Source organism: Podarcis raffonei, chromosome 8 (assembly GCF_027172205.1).
Source record: "Podarcis raffonei isolate rPodRaf1 chromosome 8, rPodRaf1.pri, whole genome shotgun sequence".
NCBI lineage: Eukaryota > Metazoa > Chordata > Lepidosauria > Squamata > Lacertidae > Podarcis > Podarcis raffonei.
In genome coordinates this window covers 18,846,193-18,873,399 of record NC_070609.1, presented here as the reverse complement: position 1 = coordinate 18,873,399, position 27,207 = coordinate 18,846,193, and the positions used below count along the sequence as shown (strand labels likewise).

The 27,207-nt window shown below is 47.6% G+C and overlaps 2 protein-coding genes across 2 annotated transcripts; both read right to left on the bottom strand.

Moving 5' to 3' along the window:
* Positions 1-14,795: 14,795 nt before the first annotated feature.
* On the bottom strand, positions 14,796-18,157 carry LOC128418568 (pancreatic secretory granule membrane major glycoprotein GP2-like). Its single transcript, XM_053398364.1, has 3 exons — positions 17,385-18,157; positions 15,709-15,871; positions 14,796-15,007 (listed from the first exon to the last, which is right to left on the bottom strand). Exons 1-3 carry the CDS (start codon positions 17,582-17,584, stop codon positions 14,828-14,830), a joined length of 543 nt encoding a protein of 180 aa, XP_053254339.1. The 5' UTR covers positions 17,585-18,157; the 3' UTR covers positions 14,796-14,827.
* Positions 18,156-24,823, bottom strand: LOC128419232 (alpha-tectorin-like). The gene is made up of 7 exons (XM_053399660.1): positions 24,815-24,823; positions 24,220-24,612; positions 22,950-23,236; positions 21,220-21,485; positions 20,018-20,137; positions 19,556-19,740; positions 18,156-18,377 (listed from the first exon to the last, which is right to left on the bottom strand). The coding sequence occupies exons 1-7, from the start codon at positions 24,821-24,823 to the stop codon at positions 18,210-18,212; spliced, it is 1,428 nt and encodes a 475-aa protein (XP_053255635.1). The 3' UTR covers positions 18,156-18,209.
* Between the last annotated feature and the right edge of the window lie 2,384 nt (positions 24,824-27,207).

The window sequence follows — 27,207 nt, the reverse complement described above, 5'->3', positions numbered from 1 at the left end:
TAATGAGAGAGAAAAACACTTCCATCATTCTGTCTATTTCCAGGCTTTGGTGGGGGAAATCACAAATGGATCTCCCCTCTCATTGAGAACAATATGGGGGGAAATCAAAGAGAGGTATTTAAACCATAGCTGACCTCAATCTTGGCCCAGCTCAGGGCCATGTCAGGTGGCTGAGATGCAATCTCTTCTTCTCCAAGTTCTTGACCAGTTGTCTGCTCACCTGTTTTGGCCTTACCAAAGATGGGCCAGGACCACGGATAGCAGAGGGGAAAGGGGTTGCTGGTATCAGACTTTCCTCCCCGGTATCGGAGCGCTCTCTTGCTCTCTCATTCTTCATCTTTGGAGAGGGAACTCCAGCCTTTCCAAAGGACAGCTGGGATGCACTCCCAGGGGCTTTCAGGCTGTTATCATGAGGATGCTGGGATAAATTGCACCAAAGTCAAAGAAGCTTTTAAGGCCAGTTTTACAGGAAGACACAAAGTTATATATGAAAAAGGGGGCGAATATACAGTAAAGAGCTGGGGATGTGGAGAAGCTTTTATTTCTGATTCCTGTAAGTGTGTGTAGAGCCTTGCAAAGTGCTTTAAAAACAGTGGCAGGAACTTCAAGCCCATGGGCCAAATGCACACACACAGTCTATTTCTACATCCCTCAGGGCTCTCTCCAGGGTATACCCCTTCCTGTGCTGCACCCCTCACTGGTTGTGCTCCCCCTTCTCCTCGAGTGCTTCTGCCTGGCTGAAATGTGTTCTTTGAACTGTGATAAAACACCTCTTAATTGCCCAGGTGGGGAGAGAGGTGTGCAGCAAGCTCCCAATGTTACATGGCTTGAATAGAACCCTTCACACCAAGGCAAGCATCTCCTCTGTTGCCCCACCCACTTTTGGGTCCTGGCCACACCCACCACCTGTGTATGGGCTCCTGGGGCTTTGCCCTTTGCAGGAACGTGGCCCCGGACAGATAAAAGGTTCCCTGCACCCCTGCCTTAAAGAAGTGTTTCCCAAACTTGGTTATCCAGCTAAGTTTGGACTACAGTTTCCATCATCCTTGACCGCTGGTCCTGCTAGCTAGGGATGATGGGAGTACTGTATTTTTTGGTTTTTATGGAAGCCGCCCAGAGTGGCTGGGGAGGCCCAGCCAGATGGGCGGGGTATAAATAATAAATTATTATTATTATTATTATTATTATTATTATTATTATTATTAGTTGTAGTCCAAAGACAGCTGGAGACCCAAGTTTGGGAAACCTTTCTTTAAAGAAAGACATGATCAGTGAAGGGGGTAGAGACAGTTGCAGCTGGACCTGGATCTCATCTCAGAAACAGCGAACGCTGTAAGGATTGATGGTCTCAGAACAGCCTGTCCCTCCAGGGCGGTGGCTGCTTCTCAGATCACCTTCCTTCACCTCTGTATTGTGTGTATAGATCAGCATATAAACAGCAGAGGTGGGGAAGCCAAGCCCAGAACACACTGTACCTGATGTACATACAAATGAACCCCTTGGCAGTGGAGCTAGGGCTGTGCATTCCTGCGGAGAGCATCTTAAGTGTTTGGCCTGGGCACAGCTGCCAGGACCTGCAGGGAACATCAGCTTTACTTGCCAATTAGAATGGCATGGAGGCAGGCGGGCTCCTGTCCCCCCGCCCCCTTGCTGAGTCCTGGAAAGAAACTGGCTAATAATGCATACCTTTGGGGCTACCGTGCCTCCTTCCTCTGGATTTGTTCTTACTTGCTGATCCATCACCCCCCATAAACTGCATGGGGATGGTGCTGCTGGTTCTCACCAGTCCAACCTGCGAAAATAAAACCAAATACAGTGGTACCTTGGCTCTCAAATGCCTTGGTACTCAAACAACTTGGAACCCAAGCACTGCAAACCCAGAAGTAAGTGTTCCGGTTTGCGAACTTTTTTTGGAAGCCGAATGCTCTCCGTTTTGAGTGTTACGCTTCTGATTTGAGTGCCATCCTTCTGTTTTGAGTGTTACACTGAGGTCTGTCTTTGCTATTTACAGTGGCAGCTCTGGTTAAGAACTTAATTCATTCCGGAGGTCCGTTCTTAACCTGAAACTGTTCTTAACCTGAGGTAACGCTTTAGCTAATGGGGCCTCCCGCTGCTGCCGCGCCACTGGTGTGCGATTTCTGTTCTCATCCTGAGGTAAAGTTCTTAACCCGAGGTACTATTTCTGGGTTAGCGGAGTCTGTAACCTGAAGCGTTTGTAACCCGAGGTACCACTGTATTTTGCATTTTTGTTTTTGCAGCTCTTTTTGTTTTCTTTTTGTGACTCTGTGGAACCCAATTCACCTACTGATTGATGGATTGTGTGACTGCAGTACATTGTTTACTGCTTTCATTTTATGGATCAATGGTCTCGTTAGATAGTAAAATTCACGTTTTTAAAAGGGGTTGTTTTTAAAAGTCTGGAACGGATTAATCCATTTTGCATTACTTTTTATGGGAAACTGCACCTTGGTTTTGGAACGCTTTGGTTTTGGAACGTACTTCCGGAACGGATTAAGTTTGAGAGCCAAGGTACCATTGTATCCTAAAGACACCATAGTCTCCAGTAACCTTTGTTCCAAGGAAAGCTGGAACCCCTGGAGCCTCTCACCACTTGGAGACCAGGGTGTGCACAGCAATAGCTAATCAAATAGTCAACCAATAGTTAAGAACAATCTGGGTAGGAAACCTGTGGCAGGGGCAGACTTTGGTCTCAACTTTCAGTGGTGCAAGTCCAAAATTTGGCACACCCCTCTCGCTTCTTTGCTTCCCTTCCCTTCCCTACTTCATAGTTGCAACCTTTTGTTTATCAATACTCTTCTATGTTGTTTCGAAATGTGTTTTCTGCAAACATCTTGCATCCAAATTTTGTTTCAGTGACACGTCTTGTTTCGTTTCTCGTAACTTTATTTAGTCCATATACATCCCAGCTCAATTTTTAAAAATCCACCTTAATTTTTTATTTGAATTTAATCTGTTTTCTATGTTTAAGAGTCTTGTTCCTTCTGTCCTTGCTCTTCCTGCTCCCTTTCTTCTGGATAGTTCTAGATAGTTTCTTCTGGATAGTTCTGCCCATGTGATAGTCCCCCCCCCCAGCTCTTTCCTGTATTTCCTCTGAACTTATCTGCTCTGCTTCTGAAAGGTCTCAAAACCTTTGTTTCTTCCCTTTGTACGTAAATGAAATGCCTTCAGGAAGTTCCCATCTGAATGGGATGGCACTATTTCTCAAAGCATCGGCCAGAAAATTATAATTGCTCCTTTTCTTTAACAATCTCATTGGTATCTCAGAGTTATGATCCTTTGGTCATCGATCTGGATGTGCTTCTGGTAATAAGGTAAGGTAATAGGGTAAGAGACCCTTGGACGGTTAAGTCCAGTCAAAGGTGGCTATGGGGTGAGGCACTCGTATCGCTTTTCAGGCCGTGGGAGCTGGCGTTTGTCCACAGACAGCTTTCTGGGTCATGTGGCCAACATGACTAAACTGCTACTGGCTCACGGAGGACCATGACGAGTGCCAGAGCACACAGAAACACCGTTTACCCTCCCGCCCCAGCAGTACCTATTTATCTACTTGCACTGGCGTGCTTTCGAACTGCTAGGTTGGTAGAAGCTGGGATGGAGCAACGGGAGCTCACCCCGTCACGGGGATTCGAACCACTGACCTTCTGATTGGCAAGCCCAAGAGGCTCAGTGGTTTAGACCACAGCTCCACCTGCACTGGTAGTGCATCTGCAGTGCCCAGTGCAGTGGAACCAGTCCCACTGCCCTACCTCCACCCCTTTGAATATTGCCGAGCTGCAGCTTCCAGTCAATCCCTGGCCATTGGCCAGGCTGGCTGGGGCTGATGAAAAGTCCAACAACATCGCTTGGACCACCACACAGGATTCCCCATCCCAACTCTGGTTCTTTACTTTCTGACTCACACTAGCTTTTTACGATGTGTGAAGGTGCTTTTCGCTGCAGCTGCTGTTAAACTATTTTTTTTTACTGCTGTCTCTTTATCACTGTTTGTTCCTTCTATTGCTGGTGTGTGTGTGTTTTATTGCCACTGCAGTTTACTGCTTGGTAAGTCCACAGGAGAGAAGGCAGGGTATAAACATTCTAAATAAGCAAAATGCTTGTGAAGGGCATCCTTCTCAGGTGTTTTGAGTCCTTTCCTGAGTGCTTTGAATGGGAGAGGCATCCGGTCCTGGGGAAAAAGACTAAAGGTACACACCACACAACCAAAGCCCATGGCTTCCTCCAAAGAATCCTGGGAACTGTAGTTTGCCCCTCACAGAGCTGCAACCCTCAATATTCTTACTGAACTACAGTTCCCATGATTCTTTTGGCAAAGACATGTGTTTTAAATGGATGGTGGAGGTGTGATTATCTTCAGAGCAGGAGGCGTGTTTTTCCATGTGAGAGAAACTCCAGTTTTAAGAGAGAAGGCAGAGCTCTCACTGATAGGCTGAAAGCATCTTGCGGTGTGCATGGTCCTCTCTGCCTATCTGATATGGCGAGGGAGTGAATTTGCTGCCCCCTAGGAGCATTCTGCCAACCTAGCAGTTTGAAAGCACAAAGTGCAAGTAGATAAAGAGGTACCTCTCCGGCGGAAAGGTAAACAGCGTTTCTGTGCGCTGCTGTGGTTCACCAGAAGTGGCTTAGTCATGCTGGCCATGTGACCCAGAAGCTGTACGCCGGCTCCCTCGGCCAATAAAGCAACATGAGCGCCGCAACCCCAGTCGTCCGCGACTGGACCTAATGGTCAGGGGTCCCTTTACGTTTACCTTTAGGAGCATCAAAGCTGTGTGCCTATGCTGTACCTATGTACTTGTAAATACATTCCAAACTGTCATAAATCTTCTGGAGGAAGCAAAACCCAGTGAGCCCTGCCATTTCTGGCTAACGCAACCTCTTTTTATCTTTGTAAATGCTGAAATGGTACCTTTTGAGGGCTCTTTGACACATCTCTTGCAGCAGTGGGATCTGAACCTAGAGTCAACATGGGGCCACAAGGGCAGTGGCAGCTGTATTCATGCCGATCAGGCTGGTGTAAGACAAGGCAGCAATGACGAGCCTCTCCTTTGAAGGGCTGTCCAGTCCAAATCTGGCCAGAAGATCAAAGAGCCCAAGGAGGGAGAGCAAGACAGATCTTGAAGTCACCCCTGAGAGTTAGCACAGCGCCTGGACAGCTAACATATCACCTGGCCACAGTCTTCTGCACCTTGGCAAGATGTTTTGTATTTCTATTTGAATCACAGTGGTTATTCTAAATTTGCATCCACAAATATAGATCAGCACGTTCGGTTTCCATTCACAGCGGTGTCCTCTTTCGCCCCCGCCTTAATGAGGCATTCAGTGGCCACCCTGGTTCTATGCCAGTGGTTTTCCAAACCAAGCTGTGGGTTGTAGCTCATTGGCAGAGCATCTGCCTTGCAGGCAGGAAGTCCCAGGTTCGATCCCCAGCATCTCCAGGTCGGGCTGGGAAAAGCGACCCTGGAGAGCTGCTGCCAGTCCGTGTCTGCAGCACTGAATTAGGTGGACCAGTGATCTAACTTGGCATAAGGCAGTTTCCTATGGTCCTAAACCTAGAGGAATTTATTTTATTATCTCAGGGTGGTTCATAGCATATGTTCTCTCTTAGGTGCAGCTCTTAAAGATGCCTTTGGGCATAGGCTCAGATCAGCTTCCCAAGATGCCTTTGCTCCTTCACCTTTTGGGGTTTGGCCGCAGGCCAGTGGCAGAGCATGATGACCTGGGGAGGGTGGTGGGGTCCACAGTGGCCTCCGGGAGGGTGCCTGCCTGCCTGCTGCCCCCCGAGAGCTTCCCTTCGCTCTGTCATTTCCGCTGACTTGAAATTCACCAGTGACCCCGGCACTTCTGAGAACAACCCCAGGCCCCTTTCTCGGCTGCTCTGGGCACAGACGGGACATTGTTAGGGAGTTCGATGGAGAACAAGCGCTCCATTGACTCGGATGTGAGAACGGCAGCCCCGGAGGGAGGGCAAGGGGGCTTGGCCTTTTGTTCCGGCTCCAGATGAGGCACTAGGAGCCAGCGACAACCCCCCCCCCAGAAAAGACAGGGTGGGGGTGGCACGGAGCCTTAGGACTGCTCCCCCTCCCCGTCAATCCCTCCTTGGGTGTGCTCTGACTGGAAGATGCAGCCACCGTGCCTAATGAGAGCCGTGTTGTCTGGGTGGCTTTTGAGAAGGATGGAGGGAAAAGGAAGAGGGTGTTCTGTGTTCCAGGGTGGGGAGAGGAGTCTTCTTCAGATCGGGGGGAGAGGGCAGGAGGAACGCCAGTTTGGAGGAAAGCAAGGGGCCGTGGCGTTGCCCAATGTTGTCCCTGAGTCACACACAGCCCCTCGGAAGGGTAGGGGTGGCTTTGCATCTCCAGCCTTGGAGAATGGGGTGATTCAACTGGTGTTTTCCTGAGCCAGCGCAGCTGCATGCGGTTGAGCCAGAGCAATGGCCTGTGATGCTCCCCCTTGGCTGTGTGCCAGTTCCTGCAGGGCCTTTTGCACAGATGTCAGCGAGAGTTCAGCAGGGTGGCATGCTCCAGGAAGCAGGAGGCCTCCCCTGCCCCTTTGCAATTCTGCTCCGAGGAGCAGAGGAACATGCCTTTTATAACCGAGTCAGACCATTGGTCCCTCTTTCGTCCACATTTGACTGGCAGTGGCTCTCGAGTTTTCAACTCCCAGCCCTGTCTGGAGATGGCGGGGTTTGAACCTGAGGCCTTCTGCACACACAGCAGATCCTCTGCCACCGAGCTACAGCTGGGAGCCTGAAACACAGCCCTCTTTCATCTTTTTAAAGGTTACGGCAGTATTTTCACAGCACAGCTAAAAATGTGTGCCAACAGGCTGTGCCGCCAACCTTTGACTTGCCCCATCTTTTCTTTGGTTAAAAACCATGGATATAAAGGTTTTGTGCCCTAAATAGCTGTTTCCTCTCCTTTCATCTGCGTTCACACTGGCAGGGGCCTCCCAGGTTGATTTCTGCTGGGTAGACAAGAGATGTTCAAGGTGGCTTGTGTCCATCTGAAAGGAAGCAGCACTCAAGTGTTTATTCCTACAAGGAAACCATGGTGATAGGCTGAACCGTTTTTGGGTTTTGTATTCCACAACTTAAAACCACATAGAAGAGCCTGGGTCTATTTTGAAATTGACAGGGCTTCTCCCTGTGACAAATCAGTGTTTTCACCACTCCCTTGGCTAGGCTGGAGGTCTCTGGCATGCACTGTGAAATTTGCTACCTGTGCTCAGGGCAGGCACAGAATATCTAGCACAAACTCGGGGCAGCCCTTGCCTGTTTTGAACCCCTCTCACAATGTTCCAAGACCTCTAGTGGGAGAAGGCTGGGCCCCCACAGAGAGGTTGAGCCTCTTTGTTATGTGCTTGGCATAGGTTGCAGAATCCCTCCAGATGTTAGGGTGACTGGATGTGAAAGAGGAAAGTTGCTATTGGTGCAGAAGTGGTGTCCACCTCAATTCCCCTCTTGTACACACAGCTAGTGAAAACACTGGAGTCCTATCCTCTTTTGCACCCACAATATTCTCTGGAGGTTTTTTTTATCGTTTCAGAGCCTCTCCAATTGTCCTTTTCATTGTGCATTCATGGTGATTTGTGCTCAATAAAATGGTAGCGGGGTCATTTATACACAAACCCACTTTCAATACTGCAAAAGATTCTGGGGGTGGGCGTACTGCTTCATTTCCAATCAGTGCCTGTCTTGTAGTAACTTCCCACTGAAATCCTCTTAGCTTTCTATACTACTAATGTTCCCAAGTAAATTTTCGTCCCACTTTTGTTGCAAGAAGACTGTCCTTTCAGATGGCAATCATGCAATAACATTGGAGAAACACCAGTCTGGGGGAGCCCCTTTGAATCCAACCATTGTGCTAGCAGGAAGCGGTGCTCTGTGTTCTTCAGCGTTCAATTCCAGCAGCTGAAGCAGGGTGTTGTGTTCTCCCGCAGTAACTCTGCTGCTGTCTGAGAGCAAATCTCGGGGGTTGTTCATGCAAAGTATTTCTGGAAAGCCCAGAGGCACAGAAAGTGCATGCAGAAATCTTTGGTGCCAGGCGATTTCTGTTACCAAAGTGTCGGCTGAGGTTTCATGGACATCATTCCATGAAAACTAAAGCAAGACTCACCCACATATGCAAAGGAACTCCATCACAAGGCGTAGAAAGGGGAGATAGATGAACCCATGGTTGTAGCCAGGATTTGTCTGGAGGGTGGGAAGAACACCCACCTGTTATCAATCTCTGTTGGACTCTTGTTTAGCAGGTTCAGAATGAAATGTCTCAACAACAGTTGTTTTAAATTACTTTCTTTTGACCCCAGGTGCTTAGAAAAATCTGTCTAAATCTTTCTACAATTTCTACTTAAGTATTTTTATTTACTTACTTGATTGGGAGGGGGGCTGCCCCGTGCCCACGCCCATAGATGAACCTGATGCAGAGATAGGAGGGATTTTGTTGGGCATAACAGAGGGATGCTAGCAGACCCTAGAAGTGCAGATTGTGAATTTGAGATTGCAGGACATTTGCCAGCGCTAGACCCAAAGAGGGGCTGTGTCACCTTTAGAAGCTGCTCAGGATAAATTCCTCCAGGCACTGCTTTGCCTGAGACAGCTCTGCAATTTGAAAAGCCCTTCTGGTAACGTGTATTAACTCACTTCCTCCAGCTCTGGCACACTGGTGGTTGCGCCTGGGCCCTGAACTTCTGCTCCAAAGGGCCCTGCGCTGATGATGATATACCACTGCCTCTTACAGCTGAGCAGAAAAATAATTATTCATGTCATTTCTATACCGCTTTATATTTATTTTAATCTCCGGGCAGCAGTTAAGTCAATTTGAGGCACTATATAAGTGATTTGAGGCACTATATAAGTGATCATCATAACCAGCAAGTCATCATCAAAGCTGAGTGCCATGTTTGGCAGCCCCTGTTTATAAGCCTCATAAGAAGACAAGAAGCGCTCTCCTGGACTAGGACAAATGTCCACAGAGTCCAACCTTCTGTTTCCCATAATGTGCCAGTCAGGAGCCCTGGGAAGCCCACAGCGCGAGTCTCCCCAGTCCTGGGACTCCCAAACTCATCTGGTCGCTGCACCTGCCGGATTCCTGCCTGTCTCAAAGGCACAGCGCTTGGGTCAGCGGGGGGGGGGGGGAAATGTGCGCTAAGGGGGGAGAGCGCAGGACCCGCCTTTCGCGCTGCAAGGCCGCCTTTCTGCCTTGGATGGCGCCATAAATCAAGGCAGAGGCGCCCTCTCCGCCTTCCCTTCCCAGGAGAGGAATCTCGGCTCGCTCGCCCACAGCGTCTCCATCTTCCCGTCGCCGATCCTCTCCGGCTCCGCTTTGCTGGGAAGCGGCCCAAGGCACAGTTACGCAACGCGCCGGCCAGCCCGGTTCGGGAGCCAAGCGGCGGAGGGACGCCCTCTAGTGGGCAGCGGAGGCGCCGCGCCACCGTCGGATCTCGGAAAACAGCCTTCTTGGTGTGGGGGAGACAGGGTGCCTGCGCCTGATGACAGAGCGGCACGTGCTCCCCCTGCCCAAGGACTGTGCGGGAGATAAAAAAAAAAAACCTTTCCGCCTTTGGAACTGGTCGCCCTCAAAAGAATCTGCCCAGAACGTGGTGGTGGAATAGACTGTACTATTTGAGAGCCGGCGAGGGGGCAGAGAGAAAGAAAACTTCCCCCTAAATTTTAAGGCAGATGTTTTCAACCTTTCTGCGTCCACGGCTCGCTGGACCAACTGCATTCTTTCTGCGGCACCCCCGTGGGGCTCAGGAGCAGTCCTGGATTTACCTATAAGCTAAAGAAGCTGTAGCTTAGGGCCCCACTCTCTTGGGGGCCCCCAAAAAACTAAAGGAAAAAAACTAAACCTGGATGTACATTTCCAAAATATAAGATAAAAAACAAACAAAACAAAACCTACATACAGCAACAATGTTTTGTGTTATGCAGGCTCCTATGATGTATATGGACACGGGTGGTGCTGTGGGTAAAAGCCTCAGCGCCTAGGGCTTGCCGATCAAAAGGTCGGTGGTTCGAATCCCCGCGGCGGGGTGCGCTCCCGTCGTCTGGTCCCAGCGCCTGCCAACCTAGCAGTTCGAAAGCACCCTTGGGTGCAAGTAGATAAATAGGGACCGCTTACCAGCGGGAAGGTAAACGGCGTTCCGTGTGATGCGCTGGCTCGCCAGATGCAGCTTTGTCACGCTGGCCACGTGACCCGGAAGTGTCTGCGGACAGCGCTGGCCCCCGGCCTCTTGAGTGAGATGGGCGCACAACCCCAGAGTCTGTCAAGACTGGCCCGTACAGGCAGGGGTACCTTTACCTTTATGATGTATATAATGGACCCTGCCTGCTAGCCTGCTCCCTAAAATATCACTGGTTTGCTCATTTCTATATATAGGGTGCCTACATATAAATGGCCTCATTACCTTCAGTAGCTTAGGGCCCCATCAAACCTAAATCCGGCCCTGCTCAGGAGCCCAGTTATGTCACCCCTTTCCTGCCTCTCACCCTTTTTCAAATACCCTGCCTTGTGGGTGTTCAAACACCCTCCCCTCTGCTCCCCTCTCCTTGGGAGTCCTCTGGGCAGCTGCTGCTGCCGCCCCTGGTCTCTGAGCTGCCCCCCTCCCCCCAAAGAGAGGTGCTTCCTGACACTGCCCCACAAGGACCTGGGACTTGTCTGTCCATTTCCAACAGTAAGGGCTGGCAGACTGGCTGGTGGGGCTTCCTCGCCCACTTGCTTGCTTACTCCAAGGCCACCTCAGCTCCTGGCAACGAGCATCCCCTGGCCAGCCCCAGAGGCACCATTCGCCGGGGGAGTTTGTAGCCAGGGATGCTGCAACAAACAACTGTGCAAGCCTCTGGGAGGCAGAAACGTGAGAAGGCATCAGAGGAGGGAGGGAAAGAAGAGGGACAGAGGCCAGTGTTGCCCACAGCACCCCAAACATCATTCAAGGCACCTCAGGGTTCCATGGCACATTGGTTGAAAACCACTGTTTTAGGGAAATATCCCCACAAATAAACCCCAACACATGTTGCCACCTGAGACAAAGGGCAAGATGGCATCAACAGCTTCAAGAAACTTTAAGGCCAATAGAAGAACTGGAAAGAACTGAGCATTAGGATGCTGATCAAGTGCTTAAGGAGAGGTTTGCGGAAGGGCTACAACACTTTGTAAAAGAGATTTAGAATTGTTCTTTTTTGGGGGGGGGACCTTCTGGGAAACGTTAACAAAAAAAACCAAACAACCCAGGGGCTTTCGTAGAGCCAAATTATTATTATTATTATTATTATTATTAATGACATTTGTATACCGCCCTTCATCCAAAGATGGCAGGGCAGCTCGCAACATACAAATGCAAAATGAGAACACAAAAACACATAATAAAAAATAAAATCTGGTCAGGATTGTATCAGCGCCTTGCAGCAAAGGTTCAGTGATGCATAACCCTGCACAGATGAGAAGCAGGATGATACTAAACTCAAAGGGAAGGATGGAGGGAATCAGCAAGAGGATGTTGGAAAAGATTCAGAGGGTGATGCAAAGCTCTGAAACTAGATTTGAGTCGCCTGTCTTTTGCTTCCCAACACCACAAAGTGGAAGGGACCACTAGTCCCAGGATAAATATGATGAGGATGGCAGGCATGTCTGTACAGTCATATACATTGCCAGATGATGTACAGCAGAGAAGGGTAACTTTAACGTGTGTTGGAGAAGCCCAAATAAGCCCCGGAGCTGCTGATGAGACAGGTGTGAGGAAGCAGAGCTCCATGGCTGTGGCTGCCAGAAAGCAAGTGTACACACAGGATTAAAGCCTAATTTTAGAATGAGTCACCATGCCAGTGAATTGCCAATAAGGGACAGAATGGCAGAGAGGCGCTTTTAAATCCATTGTGCATATCTGACCACTGCAGGATCAGCATTTGAATTACCGATGCAGGGAAATGCAAAAGCAAAATTAAACTCTATCCCCACACTGATCTGTCAGTTGTGAAAATGACTTTCAGGATTTCAGCTAGGGCTGTAAAGGGTGCACCGTTGCTTGTTTAAATGTTTCACCTGCAGCAATTAGTAGGTGAGCATGTTTTGCTTCAGCAGTTAAAAAATCCAGACGCACTGGAGCAATCCAGGTGAGTTTTCCCCCCTAGCCAGTTGGCAGCTCAATTCATTTGTAGTGTTACACATTAAAACAAAGCAAGAAAACCCTTTGAAAGAGCAGAGGCACTTGGATTTGCTCACTGTCGTCTTCAGATAAGGGCCAAACTAGAGAGGACACCATTTGCACAAGTAGCAATTGTTTGTTTTATTTTTAGGGTAAAAAAACAAAAACAAACCAGAGGTAGGCAGAGTGATGCAGATCATGACTCTGGCAAGTAGGGGTACAGGGGCTTTATCATTCTGCTCTCCACTGTAATCCCAATCTGGATCAGGGCTGTTATTTAAATTAGTAGGCTACCCAGATTCCAAAAAACACCTCCCACCAATACCTGCATATATATATATATATATATATATATATATATATATATATATATAATCAGCAGCATGGTTGCTAATTGCTTGAATGGTACTGCATCAAGTTTGGCCTCAAACAGATTGTGTAAACCAGGGGTGGGGGACATTTTTCAGGGCTGCATTCCCTTCTGGGCAGTCTTCTGCAGGACACAAGCCAGTGGAGGGCAAACCCAGAGGCAGAGCAACAAAAAACAAACACTTAAGGAATATGTGAAGCAGGGCTGGTGAAATGTTTGGCCGAGGAAGAGGGTGTGTGGCTTGGTTAGAGTCCCAGGGGCCTGAGGTTCCCCACCCCTGATGTAAACAATAGCAAGCTTCTATCTCCACTAATGGGCTCTGCCTTCACAGCAGAAATTGGGAGGGTGTCAGCATGTGCAGCAGCAGAAATCCCGCGGGGATGGTGAATTTCAAGATCCATCTCCATCTCTCCGTGAGCCATATTCCCAACAAGAACCCTGTCTGGGATGAAAGGCGTTAGCAGAAAATGTTGCAGGAAATGATGGCACTGAGCAGCACAGGCAGAATGGTGAAGGAGGGTGCAGTGCAGCTTTTGGCAGCCAGCCGGAGCCCTGCAGAGAGGAAGAGATGGTTATCAATCAGCTTCCCTGTCCAGTTACTGGCAGATCATTTGAGACAAGCCTCGCAGGGGAATACTGCTGCATCACACTTAGAAAGTGCTTCAGAAGGCACAAAGTGTTTCGGATCCACCTAGGCGTACATTTTGACAGGAGTGTTTGACAAATGCAGCTGTGATTTGTTTTAACAGCACTTTAACACCTAGGCTTCTTAATTAACCACAGTTAAAACTAACTACCGTATTTTTCGCCCTATAGGACGCACCGTCCCATAAGGCGCACCTAGTTTTTTGGGGGGGAAATAAAGGGGAAAAATTATTTTCCCCCCAGGCACGGGGCTGGGGCGGGGGAGGCCCGAGCTTCCCCCGACCCCAGCCCCCAAACAGGCAGCTCTCTGCAAGCCGTGGGAGCCCAGCGCTGGCTCCCGCTGCTTGCGGAGAGGTCCGCGAAGCCTGGACACGCTGAGCTCAGCGCGCGCAGGCTTCAGCATGCAGGCAACTCTCCGCAAGCAGTGGGAGCACTCCCGCTGCTTGCGGAGAGGTCCGCGAAGCCTGGAGAGCCAGAGGGGTCGGTGTGCACCGCCCCCTCTCACTCTCCAGGCTTCAGCGAAAGCCTACATTCGCCCCATAGGATGCACACACATTTCCCCTTCATTTTTGGAGGGGAAAAAGTGCGTCCTATAGGGCGAAAAATACGGTAGTTTCCCAAATTTCTGTGTCTTTACAACTGAAGCCAACCTATATCAAAGGCTCGGATTTTAAAGTTTTGCATTCACAGTTTGAATGACAAAATGGCAAAGCTGAAATATTTGCAAATTTTCTTTTTGGTTCAAGCCACAATGCTGCGCTCTCCTAAGATAGGGTTGTGATACATCCAGAATTTTCCAGATGTACTGCAGTCGGTAGCAGTGTCCGGGCGGAAATTGGCAATATGTTTGGGGAAATCTGGATGTAGGGCAGTGCCATTTTTGCAATTTTCCTTAAAAATGCCTCAAAAAAAGTGATTTTGGAAAAAAAATGCAAAACTTTGAGCAAAACTAAACAAAAAAAGCTCAACAAATTTTCTGTCTGGATTTTCACTGTTTGAACGCTATCCTAAGATGTAAGATGAACTCCTGCCACTGATGCACATTGTTAATGCTATGTCTGCTTGTTTTTTAAAAAAATAATATTTATTGAAGTTTCAAAAAATTACAAAAATAAAAGAAAATAAAACAAAAAAATAGAAAATACAGAAAAATAAAAACAATTAAAAACAGATCAATTTTTCCATATCTTATATTTCATTTGCTTGTTTCCTTGACCTCCTCACGCCTCCATTTTTCGTGTTCTAGTTCAGTTAGTTAATTCAGCAAATCCTTTCCATCTTTGTTTTTATCTTAATAATTTATCTTAATATATTGTAACTTTACATTCTCACCTGTTAACAATCCGTTTTTACATACTCCTCTGTAACATTACTGCTAAAACCACATAACTTCATTCCAGCATCCTTCTAACATTGTTAATGCTATGTCTGCTTGCAGGAAATGGAAATTACACACCTGCTGGGTTATTTAAAATCAACAAGCTGCATTTCTTTGGCACACAAACACCCCAGAATTATTATTATTAATTCAATGTATTAAATCAAACTTTCTGTTCCTCATGTTCCTTGCTGAATTAATCTAATTTACCACTTGGGTAAGAAAACAGCAGCACCCCCGCCCTGCCCCACAGTCATGGGAGAGACTGAAAGATTCTTTTAGCGTTGTTTGTGAGAACAGGCAATGCCAGACAGGGCCCAGGTGCCTGAGCCTTTGTGCCAAGAGGAAAGTGTCTTGCCTTGATCAAGAGAATCATCATATCTCAAGAAAGGGCCAGCTGAGACAATGCCCGATGGAGGCTTCCTTCCAGCAATCGCAGGGCCTGGCTTGTCACAATTCTGAAAGAAGGGGAGGAAATGGGACCTTATTGTTTTGTCTAGAGGATTCTGCATAGGTTAGCTCTGTAGTCTCAGCACTCCCGTGGGTACCAAGATGACAGTCAGGCTAATTTCCCAGCCCATTGCCAGTCTGTTTTCTGTCCAGGTTGATGCAGGTATATCAGGATCATATCTAGATTTTAACACAAGTCAAGATCGCCTGGGTAATTTTCCACCTCTCTGATCTTAATCTCTCTCCAGATGAGGCTATGAGGGCTACCACCAGCTCTCAGAGCTATTGCCTTGGCCTGATCTGACTCAGAAACCTTGACCCTGTGTCAGCATGCAACATCCTTGGGCAGTTGCCAAGGCCCCAGACTCCCAACAGGTAACCACTGCTGATGCCTGCCCTAGGTACTCCTTTAACTGGCACTCCAGTCTGAGCACTGGAGTCGCTGAGCTGCCATTTAAATGCCCCTGATATTTCCCAGGGAACTATGAGAAACTGACCACCATTTTGATCTCCCACAATACCCCAGAATGACACTATAGTGGGGGCATTGTGGGAAACTTAAATGGTTCTATAGGAGTGGAAGAACTCTGCTTCTGCCACCAGGTAAGTCCACAACACCAGGGCAACCCATTGGCATGGGAGGGGCCCACTATGCCCCCCTCAAACCTGGAGCCAGCCTTGTTTGCGGTTCCTCCTTTTCCTAACTCACCACGGTACACCTGGCGGTAAGGAAGCTGCAGAGGCGGATACGACAGTGCAGGTACACCTCCTCCAAATCTGGGATGAAGGCAAAGACACTGAAGGAGAAATGGCCAGTGAGGGACACGGCATCCTTTTCAACTACCACAGTGCCATCTCGAGGGTTTGGACACCTGCAATGAGAAGGTGGCATAGGGCAGAGGATTGAGAGTTGCAGGGGCCTGGTGAGACCAAGGGCTTGTTCACCTGTGCAAGTTTATCACTCGTTTGACTGAACCCGCAGGTGCGAAAGACCCTTCACAAGACTTTCATGTCCATCCAGGGTCATCACAACGATCTTCCATTAAGACAATCCTGACATTCAGCTAGGAGGCGCTGAGTGTCGACTAATCATCGGATAAGAAATCACATTAGGCTGGTTCACGTAGAGGTGTTTCATACTTGATCTCTGCAACATCAAGGAATGATGGGCAGAGGGGCGCTGCAGATGTTGCACCACAGTTTCTGAGACCCAGGCCTTAATAAGGAGCATTTCCATCCCTTTCATCACTTGGGCTGTGTTCCTTCCCCATAAATTTTATACGCGGGAGCCAGAAAGGGATCAAGACCACGACATGGACAGGGAGGAGAGAGTCTTCAACCCTGTGGTCTGAATTGGAACTGCAGCTCACCTTTGCAGTGGGAAGGGAACTCTCTGCATTGAAGACATCGGGTGTGTAAGTGTGGAGGGCTCAGTTTCTGATCAGGATTATAGTGGGGACAAGAGTTTAAGACTCCCCTCTCCCTGCCCAGCATGTTATCCACCCAGTTTGAGGTCTCTATATCAACTACTTATATGTTTTGTTTTAAGAAAAACATACATGCAGGGACTAAATATATGAATAACAACATTTCTATACACAGTGACTTTGCGCCTGCCCATTAGGAGAAATAGGAAGCCTCGAACATATATTTTTTAGATGTCCTTTTTATGTTGAGACACCATTGATCCTTCGCTGAAGAGGCTCGCCGATCTTTCAGACAAGTCTAAACTTAATTCTCTCCTCTTAGGCAAAGATCATAAGACGACCTGGCTGGTAGCCAGATTCTGCGCCCAGATTTGTAGGCACAGATCATCCTCTAGAATAAAATAGCTTACTAGGGAAATGCTGAAGTTGCCCTTTGGGGCACCTCAGGGTCAATTTTTTATGGTGGCCCAAATCTCAGTTGTACGGGTGTATGTATATATCTTAATTTTAACTCATGAGCTATTGCTGCAATCTGCTCCGATTGTATATTTTATCTTTATGAACACTGTTTTTATTGTGTTATGTGAGCTGGTCTTTGACCGTAATAAACTATGTACCTGTGCATCATTTCTAGTTTGATCCTCAGTTAAGAGAATATGCAAGTTAGGTTCTTCTCTCACTACACTGCAGTCCCTCTACTTCTCCCCTTCTTCATACATATTCAGCTTGAATGCTGTGGCTTTCTTCTCTAGCTGCCCTTTCATGCCAGGTGTCCTGGCCCTCAGTCCATGGTCAATGTCTAAAAGGCATCAACAGCCAAACCCAAGTGTCCTCCCGATTCTCAACCCCTGTTCTCCAGTGCTATGAATTCTCTCTTCTCCCTGCCTGTCTCCTTCAGTTAGTAAGCCCTGTTCCCTTTCGAGCAGACCACGCAAACAGGAAGAGGCAAGCAGCTTACTGGTTGGTGATGATATCCCACCGAATGCTGGAGGAGGCGTCTTTGTCCGGTGTGGCCCAGCACGACGACAAGGTCAGTACAAAGCGGGTGGCGTCTGCCCCCGAAATGCTGATGCCCACATAGGCCCTGTGATTGACAGTGAGTAGGATAGGGCTCTGGGTGAAGGGCCGGCTGTACTGAGGGTCTTGGTACAAAGTCATGGTGGTCTGGTAGCTCCCTTGGCCGGAGGTGAGAGTGGTGTTAATGATGCTATCAAAGGGGTAAAACACAAGAGAGTTACAATGCTTTTGTTTTGGAGCAAGCAACAGGGCAGCACTGCACTTTCTTGGGCTCAGGAAGAGGACTGATGGGAGATGAAGAGTGAGGAAGAAGGATAATTTGAAAAGCAGGACGTTGGAAGGACACAAGAGCAATGTTTTGAGGGTGGGAAAACTCTGCTTGGCCTTTGTTGGAGTCAAGAGTACTGAATTGGGAGGCCTTCAGTCTGGTCCAGAAAGTAGATTCTTATGATAGAGGAATGCAAAGGTACCTAAATTTGAAGCGAATAAGAGCAAAGGAACAAAGAACTTTGGAGCCAATATGGTGAACCTAGGTAAAAGGCCTGGACTATTTGAAGCCATGTGAGTGGAAGAGACACAGAAAGTCTTCCACAATTGAAAGATGCATGCAAGGAAAGATGGAAAGGAGCACAGCGAGAGGATACAAAGACCGCTCTCTGCAGGGGACCAGGTGCTGCTGGAGCCAACACTGGAAAGATGCAAATATTACGAGGATGTGAATATTTGTGGGGCGTTTGGCTTCTCTGTCCTGTCCTTCCGGCCGAACTCACTCCTGGATGGGATGGATGGCAGATGCCATTGAAAGGTTGATGTTCAGCGGGTAGGCGCAGGAGAAGCGCAGGAAGAGAAAGCGATCCCTGCTGATCACCCCTCCGTAGGTGTTCTCCACACGGCCCTCCACCGTGTTGAAGTAGATGGCATGGGTTGTGTTGATCTGGAAATAATGCAAGGAAAGAACTTTGTGAGGCCCACTGCAACGTAAGCGGACACAGAGGGCAGATTTTCCTTTCTTGCTTTGGCAGTGTCCCTCCTCCCAGTCTCCAGGAGTCTGGAAATAATACCGACATCTCCCTTAGTGTAAGCCAGTTAGGTATCAGAGGCTAAAGGTACAGGCAAAGGACCCCTGACAGTTAAGTCCAGTCGCGAACGACTCTGGGGTTGTGGCGCTCATCTCGCTTTACTGGCCGAGGGAGCTGACTTTTGTCCACAGACAGTTTTTCCGGGTCATGTGGCCAGCATGACTAAACAGCTTCTGGTGAAACCAGAGCAGCACACGGAAACACCATTTACCTTCCCGCCATTTATCTACTTGCACTTTGACGTGCTTTCGAGCTGCTGGGTTGGCAGGAGCTGGGACTGAGCAACGGCAGCTCACCCTGTCGGGGGGATTCGAACCGCCGACCTTCTGATTGGCAAGTCCTAGGCTCAGTAGTTTAGACCACAGTGCTACCCACCAGAATCTTGCTTTTTAGGAGGTCTATTTGAGGTGGGGTCATAGCTCATTGGTACATGCAGAAAGTACTAGGGTCATAACATCTCTGGTTAAAAGGATCAGATAGCAGGAGATGGTATAGACAGTCTCCAAAGAGACTGTGATCTACTCCCAGTATATAAAAAAACTGGCAGTGATCTACGCATTGTGATTGGAGGGAGGAGGAGCGTGTGTGGGGTGGGTGTATTGCCCAGAGTTGCTGAGCTTTTTTTAGGAGTGAAGTGCCCAGAGTTGTTAAAATTTTTGGGGAAAGGATTGCACAGGTTTTTTTTAGCTCCCCCCCCCCGGTAACTTTTTGTACACAATAAGGATCCCGCGATCTACCAGGTTCAGTCAGGGATCTACCAGTAGATCACGATCTACTGGTTGGACATCCCTGGTACAGACATAGGAAACTGACTTCTGCTTATATTATTTGCTCATCTCGTCTATTCTGATGGCAAGCAGCTTTCTAGCATCTCAGTCAGGCAGAGATATTTTGCATAACCTTGCTGCTACCTATTTCAGCAGAGAGGCTTTTTTTTACTGGAGCAGCAGCTGCACGTTGGGATATCTGTCAAGTGTTTCTTCATGAGCGGGGTGGGGAGAGGGGAGGCTTTATGCTGGATAATTCTCCCCACCTCCATTGTGGTCCCACAGGTCTTCTGCACAGTATCAAAGTAGAAGAGAAGCCTGTCTCCGACAAGCGTGCCAGCGCAGGTGGGATCTGCCAAATGCAGTTCCTCAGCGGAGAATCCATCGGCGAAGAGCAGGCAGCGGGAGAGAGACACGGCACTGTTGCTGCCACCGCATGTCAACCGGTAATCTGGAGGGAGAAAAGGAATTTGGCAGCCTGGCCCTGTTTCTGACAGCTGGGTTGTTGCAGGTGACAGCTGACGATATTGTTGCTGGAGCTGGAGCCCCCCAGCGTGTGGCAAGACGAGGGCCGCTCTGGGATGGTCGGGACCCACACATGCGGCCCTCGGTTTGACGGCACGGCACCGGGGGAATGTGTGAATACCGACATTATGTAACACGAAGCGAGTCCATGTTTCAAAGGCAAATGCAAAGACAAAAAGGGAAAAGCTATGGTCCTTGTTTACCATAAGAAGCCCGTTTGGCAGGGCTATAATCTCTGTGGCAGAAGCAGCCCCATTTCCCGTTCTTATCGCCGCACCATTCATTGTCTCCGCATGCCAAGTCAAGGCAGGGGTCCGTTGCGGCTAGAGAAAGAGGAACAGGTTTAGCTGCAGGAATCAGTGGTGGTCTTAGGTAATTGCAGACTCTGAACTTCACACAGAGGGGTCTTTTGGGATCATAGTATGCATTACTTTCCTTGCTTCACAAAGTGGTAAGCCAGACCTGGGTGGATGTGGGGGGGGGCGGGACTTGCTTATATTGCTGAATGGGGCCTTCTACCTTTGCTCCAAAGTCTTCTCCTGATGGTTCCACATCCTGAGGAACCCCCTCTATTCCTGTGAGCTTGTGTGTATTGAAGAAGCAGGGGGATGGGGGTGTTGAAAATACGCAAGCTACAGAGAGGAACATTTCAAATGTTTGCAGTTTTTAAAGATACCACACACAGAGAGTTACACACACACACCTCTGGCCAGTGATTTAAATATCATGATGTTCATTATCTTTTGTGATTGCTGAGGGAGAAAGGCAAGGCAAGTCACAGAATGCTGATAAACATTCCAGCCTCTGGGGTGGAAGTGAAAGCCAGTTTGGCTGTAGGGGAAATCTCAATAGGGCCCAAGGATTAGAATGCAGCCCTCCATCTGACAATGGTTAGTCAACCCCTGCTCTGAGGAAGTCTGAAAGTTCAGGGACACAGAAAGTAGGGGAAGTCTGTCAGCGGCAGCACTAACTGAAGAAATTATGAGCCTCGCACCAGCACAGCAGACTTTCCGAGGATTGTTTTTTACCTACATTTAATTACCCTGTGTAGTCACAAAGGTTGGTTTTCCATCCCTTTCTAGTTAATAGACTTAGGGTACTTCCAAAAAACCTCTCTAAGAAGTATTGGTCTTGTTTTGTTTGAAGGGAGATCAGATAGGTTAGATGAAGTTGCATCAAAGCTAGTATTACCCCAGACTTTCCAGTGTATTTTCCCGTCACTTTTCTTGTTGCAAAAAGTCTGAACATTTGGAAAGTGGATAAGACCTCCCGATCTGCTATAATTTCACAACCTGAATTTGCCAGTTTGTAACTGAATCCCACACGAAAAGAGTGAGAATCTGGAAGCCCCTTTAACCCCAGTTGCCCCCAAGATGGACAGACAACTGATGAAATTGGAACTCACGACACCGGGCAGCTGCTCTCCAGCCACTGACGTGGACCCCATGAAGAAGACACAGTTCCTCGTAAGCGCTGAGGGCCACACACAACATGCCATTAGCCACCCCATAGTGGCACAAGTCATATAAGCAGGACAAATAAAAAGGAGAAGGGTCCACATGCCAGTGGCACTCAGCAAATGGTCCTGATTGGTTAACCAGGGCCCCACAGACCTCTTCATATTCCTGGGGATCTTTGCATGGCTCTAGTGCTGCAGTGTCATCCAAGCACCTGAAAAGTAAAGACAGGAGGTCTTAGTCCCAGCAGACGCCTTTCTGAGGTCATCGGCCAGAGTTGGGCATGAAAAGGAAAGAGCCTGGGCAAACCTTGGGCTTGCATGTAAATTACATTGGCATTGTGGGACAAGCATGTTGGTTCTATGAGGCTGGTTAAGTTTAATTAATGCACGAAGGGTTTAACACTATAGAGGAAGCTGTCCTTCCAGGCTTAGCCATGTCACTTCCCTTTGGGAGGAAACTGGTAATCCAGCTCAGTGTGTGAAGAGGTTTGAGTTAGTTGCTCCAGCTCAGCCACATGGCTCACACTAGCCGCTCTTGAGTTTCCTATAATTTAGGAACTTTCACCATTTTGGAACTAAGCTAAGTTTTACTGCCTATGAAACTTTTTCTGAATGCTGTATACAAAAGCACATGAATCTGACCTTTGGAGAGTTTGTAAGTACTGTAAGCCATTTTTAACTTACCAAACCATGGTCCTTTCCTATGCTGGAGGAAGTGGAAAACTTTGAAGGGAATTTTAAAATGCACATTTTCTATGTTTTATTTTGCTGGATATTTTGTGATTTTAAATCCCTGCTGGAGTCTTCTCCCCAAAAAGTACTTGCCCCAAACTTGGATCTTGACAACCAGGAATCTCTCTCTCTCTCTCTCTCTCTCTCTCTCTCTCTCTCTCTCTCTCTCTCTCTTGCCCCAACATAAATTATGTTGTTCTGTTCATTTCAGTGCAAAGGGAATACAATGCAAATAGGGGTGATGTAATCAATTACGTATTACTTGACTTAAAGCAGCAGTTTTAATTTATTTTTAATCTTTGTTGGAAGCCGCCCAGAGTGGAGTATAAATAAATTATTATTATTATTATTATTATTATTATTATTATTATTATTATTACTACTACTACTACTACTACTACTACTACTACTACTACCACCATATATTCGCCAGGTAGATTTTCATTTTTTCATTTTGCACTTTGGACAACTAAGCAAACACTGGCCATTTCCACTTATGTTTCCATTTCCACTGGAATTCTCAGACATCTTTACTTCAGTGTGACCAAGAGAAAAGCTTTGTTAGCACTCATTTTATTTCCTACTAATCTTGTTCAGAGGTCATGGTTTAAAACAGACTCTAGCTAAATAAGCCATCTCTGCTACATGTGATTTGAAGTTAGCTTGCTTTGAAACTGACTTGAGAAACGCTGGCTGTACTGAACCATTTGGTGGCTTGAGCTGAATGCTGAGGACGTGCTCAGTGCAGCTCAGCTGAACACTCTTATTGCCTGTGCCTTATGCCACACCGCCCCTGGCTGAGCAGAGAGAGAGAAAATTGATGGGAAGAGATATTCTGTACATTGCTCCCCTCGCACCAAGGCACCAGCATTCATAGGACTGTAAAGATGATGCCACAAAAAGACCAACAAAGTGTTAAACATTGCAATATTGACCCCTCTTACCCCATTGGGCTTTTATCTGTTTTCCAGGCATTCCCAAACTGCAAGTCATTCTGGGCTCTGCTTCCATCAGGCAGGACTTTATCGTCTCTACGGATGCCGTTGAAATTCCCACACATTCCACAGAGTTTCCCCTGGTGTTCTGGTCCTGCATGGATAAAGAGTGTGTGGCGGCCGTTGTATTGGATCTCCACACCGGCTACTGTTTTTATTGTCACAATGTTTTTGACCTTGGAAATAGCACCCAGGGCTCCCAGGCTGTGGGGTAGTTGCACTCTTTCTTGGTTGACCTGTAATTGAAGCAGTAAGCATATCAGATGTGTTAGAGAAAGGTTTGTGGCCACCTGTGATCATTTCACAACAGAGTACAGATTTCGTCATCCAGTGTAATTTCACTGAAATTGTTTCCCAGGACCTCATTGTAATTGTGATTTATTGAAGCAAGCTTCTTTCCCAGCTCTCCATCTGATAAATGCCTAAGGGAGCTGATGATAGGAGTGTGTCTAAAAGGAAAACTAACCCGTAACAATGTGAATTTTTTAATTAAAAAAAACCGACAAAAAATGCAATTGCAAAGGCAGCTAAAACGAAATTCAAGCGGGGCACTAAATAAAATACCAAATCTGACTAAGCAGATAAATAAAATGGTGCCAGCATAAAGTAGCCTTAAGGAGGTGGTGGAAAACCAACAAGGGTGAGATGGGCAGGAAATGCCACCTAAGTAATTCTGTCACCATTGGGCAATTGCTGTTCCCGATACCAAACTCTGACATCATTTTTATTGCATTTTCTGTAAGCAGTTTTGAGAGCCTGTGGAGAATATAAGGTAAAAGGTAAAGGTACCCCTGCCCGTACGGGCCAGTCTTGACAGACTCTGGGGTTGTGCGCCCATCTCACTTAAGAGGCCGGGGGCCAGCGCTGTCCGGAGACACTTCCGGGTCACGTGGCCAGCGTGACAAAGCTGCATCTGGCGAGCCAGCGCAGCACACGGAAACACCATTTACCTTCCCGCCAGTAAGCGGTCCCTATTTATCTACTTGCACCTGGGGGTGCTTTCGAACTGCTAGGTTGGCAGGCGCTGGGATCGAGCAATGGGAGCGCACCCCGCCGCGGGGATTCGAACTGCCGACCTTTCAATCGGCAAGCCCTAGGCGCTGAGGCTTTTACCCACAGCGCCACCCGCGTCCCGCGTGGAGAATATAAAGCAGGATAAAAGCATTTCCACCACCCCCCAAAAAAACCTATGCACCATATCCAGAAATCTTTCACGTACCTCTGCTGTTTGGCCACTCCCTAGGATTATATGAAAGCTCAGCGTTTCATTCTTCAGCCAGACTTCCACTCGGCTCACAAAAGACACCTGCGGGTTTCCCTGGTGCCTGTTCTCTGCAACAACCCGGTAGAAGAAGGGAGGGGAGGGGTGGCAAGTCCTGGAGATCTCATAGGCGCAAGTGCCCTGGAAATGCGCCACAGCCCCATCAAAGGTGAAGTAGTGAGGGTCCCCAGTGACTGTGCAGGTTCCCCACCGTGTATGGCAGCCTAGCTTCCCATTCTTCGCAGCACACTTCTGGCCGAGGTTACAGCTGGCTGGGACACAGCGGAAGTCGGAAGGGCCGTCGCAGATGCACCTCTCACGGCAACCAGGGAGCCAGAACCGCTCCCCAATCTACAAGCATAATGGAAGGTTGTGAGCTAAAAGATTTGCTACAGATATTAATGGTGCACAGCTTGAAGTGACTGGATGCAAAAACAAAAACACAAAACGCAACCCTGATTCCTTTTAGAATAAACATTGAACCCTTTTGTTTGATTCAAAACTTTACTTGCAGAACTTTCTTCAAAACATAACAAAAACATTAAAGACACACCCAAGTCATTCCATATGATACAGTGGTACCTTGGTACTCAAATGCCTTGGTTCCCAACACCAAAAACCCGGACGTAAGTGTTCCGGTTTTCAAACGTTTTTTGGAAGCCGAATGTCCAATGCGGCTGTCAGCTAATGTTTCTGGGGCGCCAGCACCATTCAGAAGCTGTGCCTTGGTTTTTGAACATTTCAGAAGTCAAACAGACTTCTGGAACGGATTAGCTTTGGCACTTTTGTTTTTGCTAATTTTTTGTGTTTTTGTTTTTGAGGTTTTTTCGGTTAATTTGTTTTTGTGACTGTGTGAAACCCAGTTTAGCTACTGATTGATTGTGTGACTGCGGAAATGGATAAAAGCCCCCCCCCCAACAATGACTATCATCAGTGCAGGTAAGAAAAAAAATATTTTTTTATTTTTATCATCTACAATACTATCTTATTTATTTTATAGTACAGTACATTGATTATTGCTTTCATATTATGGATCAATGGTCTCGTTAGATAGTAAAATTCATGTTAAATTGCTGTTTTAGGGGTTGTTTTTAAAAGTCTGGAACGGATTAATCCATTTTTTATTACTTTCTATGGGAAAGCGTGCCTTGGTTTTGGAACACTTTGGTTTTGGAATGGACTTCCAGAACAGATTAAATTTGATGAAACATACTCAGAGTCGCAAAGTGATTTCATGCTCTTTATTCAGCTCATAGTGGTGAGGAGGGAATGAAAGTCCCCTCAAAGTATCTGCTTTATATACATTATTTACACAATGGGCTGCACGTGATTGGCTAATTCCGGAATTCTCCTGTAGGCCAATCAGGTTGTGGATTCACTTCTATCTGGAGCTGGATTGGGTGGCTCCTGCCGACCAATCATACTGCTGCATTGTTCTAGGACCAATCAGACTGCTGCATTCTGAATCCTATTGTTCTAGGACCAATCAGACTGCTGCATTTTGGATCCTATTGTTCTAGGACCAATCAGACTGCTGCAGTTTGGATCCTATTCAACTCAGTACATAACATTTGAGAACTAAGATACCACTGTATCTTGTGCTGTCTAGCACAGGTTCAGCATCCTAGAAATAAAAGCTAATTCCAAACAGACCTAGAAGCACAGGTCATTCTCTTTCCTAAAGCCTCTATTTTGCCTGGAGCTGTTTTCTTTCCCTTCAGGAGACTCTTTCACACATTTCTATTCCCACTAAGCCTGGAAACAAAGGACTAGAGCCATCACCCTTCCAAGATGGCAGATTTGCAATTCAATAGCCTCCCATGTGATCTAAAGTTAAACACTCCCATGTTAGCTAGAGAGAACAACAAAACTTAATTATCAACCCATTAAAGAGCCCAGAGAACTTAGTAAACTCCAATGGAATTTCCCGTGCGTTGAAACTTTTCAGCAACACACACAGGCATTCTCAATTTCAGTATCAATTAAACACTTGTACTTAACAAAATATGGCCACTGTCAAGCTGTGTCTACTCAGTGAGGAGCACAGGGCCTGCTCCATGGTTGAGGGGGCGCTCAGCAGAATGCCCTCTGGTGGGCTTCCTTGTTTATGCTGGTGTCCTCCCAGTGGACTAATGAAGCACCAGTTCTCCTCCAATCAGTACCAGGCAACTGCCATTTTAATTTACTACAATATCCCAGATCTAAGCATCACTCCAGAGCACTGTAGGTAAATGGGAGCCATTTGAGGATTAAGGGCAGCAGGGAGAGAAAAAGCCTGTTGTGGCTACATACACTGGAAAGCAGGGGTGTGGACCCTCACCTTATAATGCAGCCCTTTGTGCACACAGCCACACTGCTCTTCTGGGATGCATCTGTCTCCGCTGCGCAGGTACCCTCTGTCACAGAAACACCCTTCAATGCACATAGGAAGGCAGTGGGGCTTAATCCAAGCACTGAAGCAGACGTCCTGGCAGGGAGGCCCACAGAGCTCGTAGTGGCTATTGGCAGGGCAGTCAAAGCCTGCTCAGGAAAGAAGAGACATGGAATGAGAAGCAGAGTGCCATGAAGGGAGGGGAAGTCCCAAAGCACAGGTGGGAAACCTCAGACACAAGGGGCCAAATTCAGCCCTTTAGCGCGCGCTCTCTCTCTCTCTCTCTCTCTCTCTCTCTCCCTCCCTTGGAACTCTCTCCAAGCCTCACCCCTCACCAGCCCTGTTGTGCACCCTCTCCTTGAGTGTTCTTGCCTGGCTAGAATGTGTCCATGAACTTAGAGTTGGAAGTGACCCAAGGGTCTTCTAGTCCAACGCCTTGCAATGCAGAAATCTCAGCTAAAGCATCCTCATGCTTTCATAACACCTTGTGCTTGTTTAGATGGAGGACAGAAAAAAAAGGTGGGTGTTTATCCGTATTATAAAGATCAGAGGCCCCAGACCAGGTGCTTGTTAGC

Coding starts and splice junctions, on each gene's coding strand:
- LOC128418568 (XM_053398364.1), bottom strand. CDS start 17,584: ATGACTTTGTACCAAGACCCTCAGTACAGCCGGCCCTTCACCCAGAGC. Junction 15,872..17,384: donor TGGGATATCATCACCAACCA/GTAAGCTGCTTG, acceptor TTCTCATTGCAG/GTGTCCAAACCCTCGAGATG. Junction 15,008..15,708: donor TTACCGCCAGGTGTACCGTG/GTGAGTTAGGAA, acceptor CCCTTCTTTCAG/AATTGTGACAAGCCAGGCCC.
- LOC128419232 (XM_053399660.1), bottom strand. Junction 21,486..22,949: donor ACAGATAAAAGCCCAATGGG/GTAAGAGGGGTC, acceptor TTTACTTTTCAG/GTGCTTGGATGACACTGCAG. Junction 19,741..20,017: donor TGCCAAACGGGCTTCTTATG/GTAAACAAGGAC, acceptor TTCTCCCTCCAG/ATTACCGGTTGACATGCGGT.